We start from the raw sequence: 16,963 nt of genomic DNA on the forward strand, positions 1-16,963 counted from the left end.
TGTACAAGTAAAGGTAAGACCATAAACTTTTATTATTTCTAGTTAGAAATAAGCTCAACTGGAATAAATTTTAACCTCAAATTAAATATGGGTCACGTTTGTGTGAAGAATGCTGATATGAGATATAAAACATAACGCATTGTCTGTTAACAGACAATTTGTATTTGTAAATCTGACTGTAAAAGAGTTAGTGCCTCACCAGCTGTCAACCTCACCGCACGTCACTGCACTCAAGGTGACTCAGATCAGATCTGCATCCAGTAACAATAGCCCCGTTGTCTTGAGGCTAACCTGCTGGCCCTGGTCTGGCAACATGACTGAGAGTTATGTGAATTAATGACTTAAGTTGCCTGATACCTGCCCTCATTTTTGTTTTAAGTGTGGTACTTTGAAAAAAAAATAAGACAAAAAAAGTACAAAATCGTAATGGTGGCTGTTAAACTTGTGATGCCTGGTACATTCACAGTTGTTGCAGTTTTATCACTGCACCTTAGTGGTTCACTCACTGAGATAAGCTCTGACTGTTGAAACCTTACATAACCACACTTATACTTTGTTTTTGCTTTCTTTCTGTTATCATTTCTTCTTTTTTTATGTTTTAACCTGTGGTTTTGGGCTTCACTGTTGTCTTTGTGTTTTATATTTGCTCTTTTCACTTGTATTTTCGTGATGAATATTACACTTTTTTCTCTCACCCGTCCACCTCTTGGCTGTGCTGTATCTGCCCACTGCCTCCCTTCCCATTTGAAACTGAAAATTCTTTGCACTTTAGTGTTAACACCCACTGAGTTATTCTCCTCCACAATCTCTCAGTTTGACACTTGTGTAAATAGAACTGCTGGAGGGGGCACGCTCACTTTCAGCAACCTATTGCTCATGCATACTAGAGAGTATTGCATTATGACATAACTGTATTGTGGCAGGTGTCTAATACTTACAGTGAGTTTAACTTTTTTCTCTCTGTCCTTATGCTCAGCTGGTCGTTGTCAGGCTCTGAGCAGTTTGCCCTGCGTTATGCTGACGGCCCTCAGCTTTATATCACGGAGCAGGTGAGCCCACTGTCCTCTACCTGACCTAGTGTTGATGACTTTGGTAATCACTGTTGTACTTGTAACAAAATGCCTTCTTTGTTACCTTGTAGAGCCGTGGTGAGATTAAAAACGGGACCATCCTTCGATTAGCCATTTCACCTGTGAGTCATCTTAGTTCATATTCCTTTTCATTTGTGTTTTTTATTGCGGACATTGTGCACACATGAATATCACCGGACCTTACTTTAGCCTAGGTCCATGTCAGATGTTTGTGCCTTTCCAACTGAATTCAGCTAGGACCTTGCACGGTTCCTTTAGCACAGTTTGATCTGTACTCCTCAGTACATCACGGAGAGAGAGCATTGCTTATGAAAGGATGAGACGAGCTGAGGTGATTTGTCATGGCTGGTAGCAACAGCCTCTAACTCATTTAATAATAATGTATGATAATTTATTTTAATCCCACCATGCTTTCAAGTGCATTGTGGGTGCACCTCATGCCTCCCGACACCAAAATACTAAAGGTTATACCAAAGCATTGCCATCGCTGTTGTTACCAGTAACACTGTACTCATCAAGTACATTACTGAGAATTAGGAATGTGGTAAAAAGAAGTCAGGCGGGGCACCAAACATATCATACCCCGACTTCCTGGTTCAGCTTTGGCCTGTCATGGTGGTGAAGTAGTGGTTTTATGCTCTGTGCAAAAATGGAACCCACTAGTTCTTATTTTGAAGCTCTCTAGCTTTTTGTATTTGTCTAAACAAAACATATTTCAGACAAAAAGCAGGTCCAGTTATACCATATGTTCAAAAACCATGTTGAGTTGAAAGTGTAATGACTCTTCAGACTCAGAGTCATTACATGAATTGTATCATACAGTATGTGCTTCTCTTCATAGACTAGTCAAAAAAAATTGTGAAAGGCAAAAAGAGCTCTGGCACACCTTGTTGAGTGATAATACAGCATACAGAACAGGCTGTAATTTTTCAATAGCTCATATGATGGACAGTTAGCACGTAGACATTATAGTTATTTATCAGTGAAAGCATAGGGAGACAATACATCAGTGTACAAATGCACCAACAAGCCTTTAACATGTACCCTTGACCTGAGGCATAGCCTTAAAATCAGCGTTCACTGACTGTGAGTTAAACTTATAATGGAAGTGATGTGCTTTGGGGCTGACAGGCCCGTGCTGCTCGTCAGCTCCTGGAGAGGATCCAGTCTCACGGTATCGATGCTCGTCTTGAAGCTCTCAAAGAGCTTGCCAAGCTGTCTGCAGACCCAACCTTTGCCACAGAGTTCATCAATATGGAAGGCATTGGGACCCTGGCTCGTCTTGCAGAGAGTGGAACCCAGTGAGTGCCTTTTTTGCTTCATGACAGCTGTAATACTTTGCATATTGCAGTGTATTTTCAGTGTAGAAGTTGCATGCTCTAAGACTGACCAAACTTTTGTTTACATTGGAAGTAGTGAAGTTTATGTTGAGCCCAGTGTAAAATCTGCCATGATTTTACTTGTTTATACATGTATTATTTTAGGCCGATACTGACCGCTCATTATTTCCTTAAGCTTTGGTGAAATGCTGGCCTTCACTCTCACTGCCTTCCTGGAGCTAATGGATCATGGTATTGTGTCGTGGGACCTTATCTCGCTCTCCTTCATCAAACAGGTACCTCATCCAACAAAAGAACAATTCATCTGACACATTAGAATTTCATAGAAACCCCATTGGACAAATTTCTACAGTTTGAAATTTCAAGGTTTTAATCCTTTTCTTTCACACACTTTTATTTAATTGCTTGACCTTCCTTTCTTCCTACTTGCCAGAAGTGAGTGGGTGTTGTTGCCTAGCAACTCCTCGCATTATCTGGAGCTTCTTCGGTGTGTATGTGGCTGGTTTTCATCTGAAAACTTAACTGTGGCCTTGACAGTCACTCAGGGGAAACTTGCTGACCTCTTCATTTAGTTTTCTTTTACAGATAAATGTACTTTTTCTTTAGGAAAAGAGACTGTACTTGTTTTCCATCTTTTAACTTTTTAACCTTTATGGGTTACAGGCTTATATTCGGTGGACAGAAACATTTTCAAGCCAGTTGAATGAACTCAAAAGTGCAGTAATGACATGTTAAAGATTCAGAGTTCTTTCTATGTTCGCTCAGATTGCGGCCTACGTCAACCAGCCGATGGTGGATGTGTCCATCCTGCAGCGTTCACTAGCCATTCTCGAGAGCATGGTGCTTAACAGCCACAGCCTCTACCATCGAGTGGCCCAGGAAATCACCGTGGGACAGCTCATCGGGCACCTGCAAGTGTGAGCACGCACACATGCACAGGGGCTTTCCGCGCTCTGATATGATGAGATGACTGGTGTTATTTTTTACTTTTCCTGTTGTCAACTGATCTTGTAAAAAGACCAAACCCAACAATGTGTTAGTACATCTCTCAGTACTTTTGTACTTCTCCTATCTGTCTGTGACCCTCAGCCCTAAGTCTACTGATTCCTATTGAAAATGCAAATCTCAAACAACTGGCACATTTACATTTAGGGTATGTAATTTCAACATCTGGGCACTGTAGGTTTTAGCAGATGTTGCTCTTGCACTTGTTGGGGACTACCTCCAACACCGGATTAATACACATTAGCTTCTCTAGTATGTCTTTACAGCAGCGGGACTGTGTTTAAAAACAAAACAGAATGGCCATCTTAATCATGATGGTGCATGTCACCCAGTGCCACAGGGTGGATCGCTGATATGTATTCAGCAGTTTATGGACAACTCTGGGGCTCTAGAGCACAGAAAAATAAGTCATGTTATGTTTTAGCTACTCAGGCGGTACTTGTTAGTAGGATCAAGTCATTGATGGTTTTGGTCTTTTTATGGGAATGAAGACGTTGCCAGTGTCCTTTTTAATATTTCCCAGATGCTCTTAGTTAAAGCAGAATTATGAATAACAGTTATTCAAAACTGATAGTGTGTAAAAGTGGCTTTTAAAAATTTGGTACCCACCTCAGGTGTTAGCGATAGTGATGAAAGTAAAATTTATGGTAATTTAGCCTAGTTGTTAGCCCGTAGTTTGTGCTCTGTATGGAGATTTATGGAGCAAGCTGCTTCTAACTGGTTGTTACGACGCTGGATAATTCTTCAGGTCAAACCAGGAGATCCAGACATACGCCATCGCCCTCATCAATGCTCTTTTCCTGAAGGCACCAGAAGACCGACGGCAGGTCTGTGAACAGTACACACTGTGTGGCGTATTAGAGAAAATGGACTGCATACATATTATAGATATAGACATAAATGGACTACAGATAATGTTCCACCCTCATATTATGCTTTAAAAAAACACCTATGCATAATAGACATTTAGTCATACTAGTCATATGTTTGTAGATATCAGGGGTCACCTCACCCTGGCTGCTAATGTTTGCAGCAGTAAGTTAGTTAAGACTAATCTCATGAATAGACGTCTGTCCGCCAGCTGTCATGGTGTGAATTCTGTCTGACAGTCATTGCTGTAATGACACACTAACTCAAAATAGCACTCACCTTCTTTTGAAGTTTGCACATTTGTTATACTGCAGTTATTTCAGAATAGCTGCTGTTAAGTGAAGGATGATTGTTTGTGTCAGAGAGACAAAGCATCCAAGCAGAGTGTGGTAATTAGGGATTTATTTTTAGAATAAACTTAATGAAAATAATTATTTTCTGTTAAAGTGAAAGACAGATAATGAGAGAAATCCACACAAATACACTAAAATATGACATTAAATTCAGTTTGATTTAACAGGATCTGACAGGGACAATCCAAACAGATGTACTCTGAATCTGAAATATCTTTGAAGCACAGACAAATGTGCACCAACTAAAGGAGGAGTGCTGCTTTGGATATCTCTCCAGTATGTTACTGATCACTGTGTCACTGTCCTGTGCTCTGCTCACTCTACAATGATCATGTTTTCCTAGATCACATAGTGGACGAGCATACTGCAGTGTTTAATTCTGTTTTATACACTGTCTTGTCCTTATGTGTGTGTGTGAGATATGATTCTCCTCGTTGTACCTAACTGTGATTTGTCAGTTAATACTCATCTAAAATAGTATAATGTCTTATTTTCACAACTGAACAACACTTTCGACACTGATTTAGTATTAAAGCCACTGTGCTGGACAAAATAGCTTCAGAATTTAATTGGAGAAAAATAGGAAGGATAAAACATTATATAGTAGAACCTCAAGAATTTCAGGTATTTATAACTAAAAAAATTTTTAGATCTTGATCTTACATTATAGATTTTTTTTTTTGCCTAATTGTAGCACTTCAAATCCAGTAATAAAGTAAATAGCCATTTTTGTATTGTGTCATTGTTAGTTAGGCCTATAAGTGCATATACACTTTGGTGAGATGTTTTATCAGTATCTGCTGTCCATGTTGGATGGATGGTGGTGTGTCTTCACCCGCCGTTACTGACCACTGGGGGGCAGACTTGAGTCAGTTCTAGTGAGATATTACAACAGAGACACATACAGGACATAGACTGTATCTGGTTGCCACTTCTGAATTAATTACTAACAGTTTTAAATATGAGTTTACAGCTCATTAAGTACATTACAGTGGAGTTACTTTATAATATTTGTAGTTAGGGATATTTTTCTTCACACTTACGCAGGTTTTGATGTTTTGCTTAAAGTAACTTGTTGAAAACTCCTGCAGCAATACACCATATCATCATAACTGGGTTGTCACTCCGGTTCTGGTGTCTTTACTCATTATTGGACCTTTTTTTTTTTAACAGTGAAGAAGATGATAAACATCTTTGCTAAGGGAGCTAGCAGGACGGCACAGTGATTGTCCTGCATAAATGTTACTCTGTGGGTTGATACAGTGTTATAGCTCTTAGGTTTCGTGAAATCCTTTCAAAACCAACTGGTTAAACCAATAAATGTTTGGTCGTCAAATATGTAAGGCATGAGGTTCTTTTATACAGCTATATGTCGTGACTGCTTGATGTTCTGTTTTGACATGATGCTGTTTCATGTTCTTATTCCATTGCATGCTGGGCTGATGATGTACCCCTGCATCTCATGGTCCATGTGTGTCGTACTCTTTGTTTCCATTACTGTTACACCCACGTCCCTCCTCCTTCCCTTCAACCCGTAGGAGGACTATACTAACCCGCTGGAGCAGCAGCTCACTGTGAGTACACATCCCTCAGCATCTCATACCATCCTCTTCATCCCACAGCCCTTCTCTCTCTGTGTCATGAAAAGCTGCTGCACAATCCATGCAAAATAAGATTGAATAATAGCTTGCTGCAGCAGCAGACAGACCCTGGTGACAGATTGTCATGTTTTACAGACTGTGTGATAGGTAAATGTGATAGAAATGTAGCTTCAGAGTGTTTAATTAATTGTTTAAAATTCCCGGTTTCTGTAAATGTCAATGTTTATGTGCCACTTTACTGTGCAGTAAAGCAGCTTCCATCATCTGAGCTGTATGTTGGACTGTTATTTCTCTTGCATTCAGGAAATGGCAAGCACTCTGGCCCAGAAACACCTGCGATCCATCATCCTCAATGTGAGTATCAAGTCTGAAACTAGCTGGCCGTTAGGCTTTCATATGGTTATGAAATATCCAGGTGTGAACACAAGATTTTAGCAGTTTCCAGAGATTGTGTTTCAAAGTAGTTACTATCCTCTTTGAGACTATCCTGTATTTGTGGGCTGTAGGTTTCATGCCTTAGACAAACAGTTCAGAAAGTGGAAACAAGCTCACTTGGGGAGCTGTTACACAGAACCAGCAAATGTGATATGGCATGGAGTCCATGAACTGGAACAAAGTCTGCTCTGAAAATGATTCCTTTTGGCACCGACTGCTCTGGAAGTGCTTGAATGAACTGGCTGCAAATATCAGTGAGGAGTCGCTGCACTCCTGCTTCCTGGAGCAAAGAGACACCCTGGACCTGCTCCAGCACTGCATGCTCTGATGGAATTGAAAATTGCAAGTCTGTGAACTGTTTGGCAAGACTTAGTTACCTGATGGATGTTCACAGTGTCTGCTTGGTCACCTGTTATAAGGCCAGGTTATTTACATGAATGAATTTTTTTGCATTTGATCATTGCTGCAAACATTAAGCATAAAAACGCAATCAGTCTATAAAAAAGGCATACCTGTCTTGAATTTTCATGCAGTTTTCCAGCACATACGTCTCAGCTTGTCTTCAAATGACAATTTTTTAATTTTATGTTTGTTTTGTGTGTGATTCATTGTGTTGTTGTTTGTGCACAAATCGCAGCCTATGTAGAGGCTCTGCTCCTAAGTCAAACTTCTTCTTTTCCAGCATGTTATAAGAGGAAATCGACCAATCAAAGCAGAAATGGCACATCAGTTGTATGTGCTGCAGGTACTGACCTTTAACCTTTTGGAAGAACGAATGATGACCAAAATGGATCCTAATGATCAGGTAAAGATTTAAATAATGACTTGGTTTTATTTTCATAATGCTACTTAATCCTGTTAATCCTGGTTCCTGCAAACAGGCTTGACTGTAAAAGGTTTTAAAATATAAACAATCATCAGTGGTATGTTCAAATGAACAACATGGTTGATTGAACAGTGATAGTGTGGATCCTGAAAAAAAAAGTAACAATCAGAGACAATCTTTCAGTTTAGTTTACACAATATGTGAAAATGTATATTGTCCTGCTTGTTTTGTCTGTGCTCATTTACAGTGTAGATGTGGTCGTTGAGCCTGTATGCTCAAGCTGCACATGCTGTGCATCTAACACAATTTTTTAAAAGTACCACATACAGGAGCTCAACACACGCATGTTGTCTTTGTGGCTCAGGCCCAGAGAGACATCATTTTTGAGCTGCGCAGGATTGCCTTCGATGGGGACAATGACCCCACTGGTACGGAGAAGAGAAAGGCCATGTACACCAAGGACTACAAGATGTTAGGTTTCACTGTGAGTCTCCAGTCCAAAAATCAGTGTCTTCTGGATGTAAAAGTTGTAATTCACAGCAGTTAAATTGTCTTCAAGTCACTTGATTGTTTGCTTGTTCACATTGTTTATGTTTCAAATGCAGAACCATGTCAACCCAGCCATGGATTTCACCCAGACTCCTCCAGGGATGCTGGCTCTGGACAACATGCTATACCTTGCCAAGGTTCACCAGGACACATACATCCGGGTTAGTTTTGGCCTCAGACATGACTTTGTTCAGTTCACTCACAGTAAAAAGTCAGCTACACGCTCCTAATTTATCGTGCTAACTTGTCTGCTCACTCATAACAGATCGTCCTGGAGAACAGCAGCCGAGAGGACAAGCACGAGTGTCCCTTTGGTCGATGTGCCATTGAGCTTACTCGAATGTTGTGCGAGATACTTCAGGTTGGAGAATTGCGTAAGTAGATCTGCATTTTACAAGAAGTGTAGCTGTTGTACTTTAATCAATCTTTTATCTTGAAATGTCTCTAAAATGGGATAAAGCCAATAACTGTGGTGTGGTACTTGGTGTGTGAGAGGATGCTTTGCTCACACCAGTTCATCCAATCTATTTTACAGTTAAAATGTTTTCTTTTGTTAGCTAATGAGGGCTGCAATGACTACCATCCCATGTTCTTTACCCATGACCGTGCATGGGAGGAGTTCTTCTGTGTGTGCATTCAGCTGCTTAATAAAACCTGGAAAGAGATGAGAGCCACAGCTGAGGACTTCAACAAGGTCTGGTATTAAAGCACCCTCACAGTCATCTTTAATACACTCACATCCAAAAGCCCATTTTCAGACATGAACACTGGAACTGTGAAATTATCTATACATTACCCGGAGGAGCTGTATATGAGAATGCAAATGTCTGAGTCAGCTGACCCAGACATTCAGCGGACTTTACCCCGCCGTCTCCCTAGTACAAAGTCTGTGTAATGTCCGAGTGAGCCCATGTGAGAAAACAGCTGCATATATTCAGGAGTATTCACACCGAGCTAGTAGGTGTGTTGGTGACGTTCTATCATGTGACTGGCATGAACCCAGAAGAACATAAACATCCAATATGGGAATAAAACAGCGATTTACAATGAAGACAGCTACAACAATATTTAACCAGAGATGCAATATGATTTGTTGTTAAAAGCCAGTGCCAGAATTGTCAGACAAATTTCAGGTACAGCATGAGACTCAGTTGATTACATTCCCTGGTAATTAGCAAAATTTACCATGCTAACATGTTGATCTGCACATTAAACCTTCCGAACACCAACTTGTTACTGTCACAGTGAGCGTGTTAGCATGCTGACGCTAGCATTGAGCTCATAATCCTGCTGAGGCTAAAACAGCCTCGCAGTGCTGTTAGCATGGTGGCTGCCGCTAGCACGACTTTTAGTCTTGTTAAAATTAAACAGTACACCCAGTAAAACAGGGTGTATTTCAATAGTTCCAGTAAAAGTCAGTCTGAATGGCATCGTACCGCTAGCCAAGTAACTTTGAGTGAAAAGCAAACACTTAAAAGATGTCATAGGACATGAACCATTTGACTTGTCATTTAGCTGGAAAAGACAGCTACAGCAGGTTGTTTCCAGTGGTTGACCCTCACAATCAAATGCCCACCATCAGCCCAGATGAGGTTTGCTCGGTATAAATGTGAGCCATGTCAGCCTTCACACTTACACGCATTTATAACTACTGTAGCTGTTCCTGCTTCTTTTGGGGTTATTAAAAAATGCATGACAATTATATTCATGTTTATCTCAATTGAAAACAATTTGTCCAGATGAAAACACTTAAATGAATCACTTCTTATCTAGGCAGTCAGTGAAATGAAGAAGAAAATAGACTGAGACCATTTAGAGTATATTTTAAATCTTGATGCCGTTGGATTGTAAAAGATGTCTGCCAGCAGAGTGAGTTTCTAAATGGGAAAATAATGGTTCTGCGAATATTCATGGCTCACCAAAAATCAATGCAGTTAGATATGAAAGCTTTACAAGTGTCAGGAATATCTCACCCAGCTGATGAGAACACCATACTGCACATCATCATCCATCACTTTTCAATATTTATGAAGTCTGATGAATTTTGTATTCTACTTTTCCTCACTCATCCTGTACATGTGTGCGTGTGTTAACCCTGCACAGGTAATGCAGGTGGTCCGTGAGCAGATCACCAGGGCTCTGGCGATGAAGCCGTCATCTTTAGACCAGCTGAAGAATAAACTGCGAGGCCTCAATTATTCAGAAATCCTGCGTCTGCGGCAGTCAGAGAGAATGAGCCAGGATGACTTCCAGTCTCCCCCGATCATGTACGTCTGTGTGTTTGCTTGAACTGTTATAGTTTTAAGTAGGGATGTCCCAATCCAGTTTTTCTGGCTCCGATGCGGATCCAGTTCCTGAAGCATCTGCCAATGCTGACTCAGATCCCATACTTAAGCTGTATTTACCTAAAATAGCCTAACAATTAATTAAATATCAGACATATTGAAATAAATTTCAATATATTCAGGAGCGTCCTGGTTCCAAAATATTAAGTTTATTAGCTTAAATTATTGAATGAATAAAAGAATAACTGGGAGATGGACAACGCACTCTCTGAACTACAGATTCGTTACAGGACAGATATTAACTACTACTTTGTATCCCTATGTTTCTTGTATTTTTTATACTTTTTACCCTTGTATTTTAGTCTTACACTTTTGTACTTTTATTTACTTTGGGTGCTGTGATTTTGGTAATCATTGCTGTTGCTACTGGATACCTGAATTCCCCTTGAATTTCCAGCTGTGTGACACTCGCGTCTCAAAAACACACCTGAGTTTGCTCAAATACAGGAATTAAGGATCGGCTTTATTCTGGCTGATACCAGTCCTGGGAATAATGCCTGGATCAGTATCAATACTGATACTTGGCATCGGACTGGGGCATCTGTAGTTTTGTCATTCTTGTTTCTGTCATTTTCAGACTTTCATACAGTCTTCAGCGATGCACTTTTTGACAGAATGACCTCGCTTAGCATTATCATTTCAGCCTTTTACCCTTCTCTTAGTGACAGGCTGTGTCACTGCTCAAATCTCAAATCCCCATCCAGCTCTGCCCCTACAACAGTAAACAGTAGAGTTTGTGTGCACTTGAGTTTGTGCCTGTCGCTCATGCTGCGTTTGTGTGGCAGTGAGCTGCGGGAGAGAATTCAGCCTGAAATTTTGGAGCTCATCAAGCAACAGCGACTCAACCGGCTGTGTGAGGGAAGCTGCTTCCGCAAACTGGGGAACCGCAGAAGGCAAGGTACATACATTATCAGTACAATCAGGTTGCCTTTTCCTGCTGGAGGAGCAGTGCTGCTCTTGATTTTGCTCCCTGGCTCTTTTATAGAGAAGTTTTGGTTCTGCAGACTCTCACTGAATCACAAAGTGCTGCACTATGGGGACCTTGATGAGTCACCTCAGGGTGAAGTGCCCTTTGAGCTTCTCAGTGACAAGAGTAAGACACGTTGAAACCTTTAATTTGCCAAGTTGTTCCATGTCCCAACTAATAAACTTTTCATAACACAATAACACCTTCACTAGCAGACCATAGGGTGTCAGTGACCTCACTAAACTTTCTTGTTTATGTGTATGCTTCTGTTTTATACCCTGTAGTCCCTGTCTCAGATATTAAGTCTGTGGTGACAGGGAAGGACTGCCCTCATATGAAAGAGAAAAGTGCTCTGAAACAAAACAAGGTAGTATCATTTTATTGTCACATACTGTATATGAGCTGTTCTCTCATGCCTTCGTTTCACTCGGTGTGTTCTTTGACCTATTTTATTCTCCCAGGAAGTGCTGGAGTTAGCTTTCTCAGTCCTCTATGATCCCGATGAGACACTCAATTTTGTTGCACCCAACAAGTATGAGGTAAGCTGCTCATAACTGTGTTCTGTTCTGTTGTACCATGGTCACAGCAAATGTCTGATGTGATTGTTTGGCAGGAAGTATTAAACTCTTTGTAAGGACAGCAAGTGAGGCTTAAAGCTGTACTAATCAATATTTTTATATTAACAGTGGGTCAGGTTACCATGAGTAATGTGGAAAGTGTCATCTGTAGTGACACACCCACAAAGAATTGTCCTCTGCAGCTCTATGGCTTTGCTTTTATGGCTCACAACTTTACTTTTTTGTCTCAGTCTTGGAAAATGTAACACTGGCCTTGATTGACATATGTCAGAACACAGTGCATCACAGCTGGCTGCATAGCCACAGGTTGTTCAGAGTGCCCATGCTCACCCCCCGTCCACCACAACATTAAAACTACCTGGTGGTTTTAGTGTTGTGGCTGATTGGTGTAACACTTGGCAGTTTAGGGAACACAAAACGTTTTTAGCAGCCTACATTACACAACCCACTGTTATATTTTATAATTAGCATCAGAATGTAGCCTACGTAACAGTAATGTAACTTATCAGGTACATTATAATTTGAGTTTCATATTTTCTTACATTATTAACTAAAGTTAATGACTTAGTTCCAACCTCCCCTTCTTCTGTAACTCCATCTTGTCTTTTACTTAGGTGCTGTTTCATTAGCGTCATGCTCCCCTGCCACTACAGATACATTTTGCATATTTGGCGCCAGACAGCCTTCTTTCTGATTGTAAAAGTGCTCCCAAACGTCAAACGACTCTGCTGTAGCCATGGTGACTACTATCCACCACTTCGGCCGTTTTTCAAACGTTTGATACACCTCACTGATGTAGACGCCAGTCGCTGCCCCAGTTGCCCCTCACAGCTACGTGAATAGACCGAACTAAACGATAATTACATTTGCTGCCAACCATTTTTATTATAGATTTTTTAAAATCAAATTTATCGATTAGTTGCTGCAGCCCTAGTGGAAATGCTGCTCCAAATGAATGATAATGTCGTTATGGGTTTGCTAACACATTTGCCATGTCAGCATCATTAGGCGATAAAGTGTTAATGTTGTCTACAGCTTGTTCTGCTGCCAGTCAGTGGCCAAAAAGCTATTAATACCGATTAAACACAGCATGTTGAAGCTAGTATTAATTGGGAAAACACATTATATTTGCATGAATCTGAATGCCCAGAAATCTTGTTGGGTTTTCCTTACATAGCACAATACACTGTACTGCTTGACACTTCTCAGCCTTCATGCATGTTCCACTGTGCGTGCATGTGTGTGTGATGTTTCTGGAGCAGTATTGCATTTGGACCGATGGGCTGTGTGCGCTGCTGGGCAGAGAGATGGGCAGTGACCTGACACGCAGTGACCTAGATACTCTCATCAGCATGGAGATGAAGCTCCGCCTCCTCGATCTTGAGAACATCACAATCCCAGAAGCCCCGCCCCCTGTGCCGAAGGAGCCTAGCTCATATAACTTCACCTACAACTATAGCTGAGATGTATGTGTGTGTGTTTGCAATGCATATGTGTGTTTGTCAAGGATGATGATGCACAACCTTTTGATGAATTTCGCTGCAGATGTGTGTACAAGGGAAGGCTGCTTTTTTTTTTTTGTACATTTCCTGGAGACTTCTCTCCATTCGTGTTCGTGGGGCTTCATGGTTCATCAAATAGGAGAAATGAGTTTATAGCTTCACTGGGAGGTCAGAGATCAGGGTCTATTACAGCGCAGTAGTCCTGGAGCTGGTAGACATTCAGTGATTGAATCTCGTTTGTCAGTGCAGTCTCCAGGCAACATCTCTATATGTGCTCCCTGTTCTAAAGGTACAAACTCTCCTGTAGAGTCAAAAAAGTTCTGTGCCTGATGGTGAATGCAGGTGAAAGGATGTACAGATTCTTTTCTTGAGTGTATTTTAGTCAAATTGGTTTTATTGATCAATCAAGCCATGCCTGTGGTCTCCATGGTAACAAAGAATGAAGCAGCTACGCTCCAGTTTACAGTAAAATCCTGTGTTTACTTTGATTTGACATGAGGGACAGTGAACCATCACAGTGAGGGGAGCACACTCACAAGCCTGAAATGTCAGCCCATGTCTTGCTCAAAGTCACTTCTATAGGAAAGATAGTTGATGCTGATAAAAGAACGTTCTCCCTAATCAATTCAACATCCTGTTCCCCTTTGCTGTCTCATTATTACTAAGCAGTTGAGCATTCACCATCTTAGAAATCAAACTGTGGTACTAGAAGTCAGTGTTAAAGAGGACTAAAACAGACTGCACATGTCAGGCAGGAGCTGGTAATGTACACGGATAAATCCCTGTTTCTCACGTCATGTCTGTCAAACAGGGACAGAACAATATACGGTTACTCCTAGTAATTATTTTCAATTAAAATATAGGTTCATGTGTTTATTTTCTATATTAATTGATTCATCTTTTGAATCACAGGGTAATCTAGTAGTCAAATTAATCAACAGAACACTGAAAAGCCACATTTCCTAGGGCCTAGTTTAACATATTTAAATTACCTGTGTTTTTTGACCAGTGTTCCAAAACTGAAAGACACTTAGTGTTCTGTTAATAAGAAAATAAAAATAAACAGTAGAAAGTCTTATGTGAGAAGTAGCAGCCAGTGAATTTTGGCATATTTACTTAAATGTGGGCTTTTTCAACATATTGGCCAGTTAACTGTTAAAATAAAGTGTTACCATATTCGAAAATATTACAATGACAAGCTACAGTGGTGTTTTCCTGTGATATGGGGGTTTGGTTTAAAGCAGACTTACAGCAGTATTTGACATCCCATGGTGTTTGAATGAATCGTCAGGTCTGAGCCCTGACTTCTGACTCTGTATCGCACTGTGCACAGCCAAAACAGGCCTCAAAGGGACAAAAGAGCAGCTCCATTGTTTTAGTTAACCTGCCAGAAGCGCTGCACTCAAATGAATTGAAGCAGCTAAAAAAATAGCTGAATGGGCACTGGGAGCATTTAGTACTGTTCATGTATCATATGAGCATACAGTATCGTGTGCTTTGTATACAGTGATATAAATTATAGTACTATTGCTTGATGGTTGATGTCATTTTCTGATTTCCGGTGTTATTGGTTCTAAACCTTTTGTGCATTTTAGTCAATGTCCTGTCAACTAATCTGCTACTAATTACTTCTGTCAGAAAAGATTATATTTTTGTAAATGACTGTAGAATCCTATCAACTGTGAAGAGAATGGGTATTGAACTAATGTTAACAGTTTCACTGTGCATCACTTTGTACAGTACATTGAACATGGTCATTACTGTGGAAGGTTGTTTCACGCTGAAAAAAGAAGTACATTTTTTAAAAGTATCAACCACATTTTCATACTACGAGCAGCTCGTGTCATTTAGGAACCACACTGACTCCAGCACCTAATGATGATGTCACTGTTATTGTAATAAAAATTGCCATTGCTGTTTATGCTGTTTGTGAAAAGCAATATGTGAGATTTTTTGTTTTCCAAATAATGCATTACTGTTCCATTTTTAGCTGATGTTGGAGGTTTTAACTGCTAAAAGGGGTTATTTATCTCCCAGTTGTCACTGAACACCTGCTGCTCTCAGAAAATCACAGCTGCAGCAAACAGACAATTAAATAAATAAATAAATAAATCTGTAACCACAAGATACCACAGCGAGTAAAGGGTTGTTGCACTGAATGTACTAACAGTATGACTTTTTGCATCTGTTACTCTTTTACATGGCTTGCTAAACTATTTATTTACGCTTGCTATTGATCGTAAAGAATGACATGTTGTTAGTTGAGAAGTAACAACAAATCTAAATATGGTTTACGTATAGATCATCGTATGTATATATAGTATTGTGTTGCCTTATTGAAGGAGGTGTATTATGTTTTGTGTGAATAAATACTAAGTCTAACTGTTGAAAGCTCATTTCTACTGGCAAATAATGTGCTTGTATGCACCTTAAAAAACTGAAGACTGAGGCTGTAAATGATTCAAGCACATACATTGAAAGTGTGAAGACTGAGTTCGTAAATCAGCATTTGTTCCTTATCTGAAAATAAAGTATTCAGACCATTTCCTAAGTAAAACACAATGTAAAAGTGCTTAATTACAAGTAAAACCTGTTCAGAATATTATTGATAGTATTAGCTGCCCAATATATCAAAGATAAAAGCAGTCATATGGCCCTTGTCATTGGTATATTTTACAGATCCATATGTCATGAAATGGATTATTAGACTGATTCCTTCTCATGCAGTGGTATAGTTGGCCATGGTAGTAATTTTAATATAGGCAGGAGGGACAATCGTAATTATAAGCGACAAACGTAATTATAAGCTCATCTTGTGTTTTGTAAAGCTTAATTTGTACTAACTTCAACTGTAAAATAATGCACAGGGTACAAAGTAACATAAAATGGAAATACTCCTGTAAAATACCTGGAAAAATGTATTTAAGTAAAGGAACACAGTCACTTTCTTCTGGTGAAAATACATATATGTAGTTATTCAGTGTTAGATCCGTATGCTGTAACTTATTGATCACAGGTTCCTCATGACCCTTGTGCTCCTTGTGATCACACACCGTGGCACTACACAATATAATGCTAAAGGATGCTAAAAATTACAATTTGCTTCACACTAGGAGAAGAACACATGCACTCATACCCAGTACATTTAAAGAACAGATTCACATTTTCCATGTCTTTCTTAATACAAAAACTACATGCCGTATATGCTCTTTCTGTCCATATTGGTTGTAAAGATAATCTTTACAAGCGGACAAATGGAGAGAAGAGAGGATTACAGTGACCAGTAACTCTTAGTGATAACAGTAAGGTCTAGACCTTTACTCTGTAAAGTGTCCTGAGATGACTTTTGTTGCGATTTGGTGCTATACAAATAAAATTTGATTTGATTTGATCTCACAAATGGGCATGTGAATACTGTATCAAGACAGCCATGAAAAAATTTCTGAAGCCTCTGCTCAGCTCCAGGTTTTGTCCAGCAGGGGACACACTGTGTCACATGTT

General features: G+C 39.9%; 1 protein-coding gene across 5 annotated transcripts in view; it reads left to right on the top strand.

Moving 5' to 3' along the window:
• Positions 1-15,863, top strand: part of elmo2 (engulfment and cell motility 2) — a 22,748-nt gene extending 6,885 nt beyond the window's left edge. For 2 of the 5 annotated variants that reach the window (XM_020592495.1, XM_020592496.1), the window contains exons 5-23: positions 977-1,049; positions 1,142-1,192; positions 2,223-2,392; positions 2,607-2,706; positions 3,197-3,348; positions 4,185-4,263; positions 6,198-6,233; positions 6,564-6,614; positions 7,378-7,500; positions 7,886-8,005; positions 8,127-8,231; positions 8,336-8,444; positions 8,628-8,764; positions 10,174-10,337; positions 11,201-11,313; positions 11,401-11,508; positions 11,667-11,749; positions 11,844-11,921; positions 13,223-15,863. In XM_020592495.1, the coding sequence (XP_020448151.1) occupies positions 977-1,049; positions 1,142-1,192; positions 2,223-2,392; positions 2,607-2,706; positions 3,197-3,348; positions 4,185-4,263; positions 6,198-6,233; positions 6,564-6,614; positions 7,378-7,500; positions 7,886-8,005; positions 8,127-8,231; positions 8,336-8,444; positions 8,628-8,764; positions 10,174-10,337; positions 11,201-11,313; positions 11,401-11,508; positions 11,667-11,749; positions 11,844-11,921; positions 13,223-13,423 (2,053 nt within the window). In that variant the 3' untranslated portion in view covers positions 13,424-15,863. The remainder of the gene's footprint in view (positions 1-976; positions 1,050-1,141; positions 1,193-2,222; positions 2,393-2,606; positions 2,707-3,196; positions 3,349-4,184; positions 4,264-6,197; positions 6,234-6,563; positions 6,615-7,377; positions 7,501-7,885; positions 8,006-8,126; positions 8,232-8,335; positions 8,445-8,627; positions 8,765-10,173; positions 10,338-11,200; positions 11,314-11,400; positions 11,509-11,666; positions 11,750-11,843; positions 11,922-13,222) is intronic. The other 3 variants (XM_020592498.1, XM_020592499.1, XM_020592500.1) reach the window with 3 other exon arrangements.
• Positions 15,864-16,963: the final 1,100 nt, after the last annotated feature.

Source organism: Monopterus albus, unplaced genomic scaffold (assembly GCF_001952655.1).
Source record: "Monopterus albus unplaced genomic scaffold, M_albus_1.0 scaffold18.1, whole genome shotgun sequence".
NCBI lineage: Eukaryota > Metazoa > Chordata > Actinopteri > Synbranchiformes > Synbranchidae > Monopterus > Monopterus albus.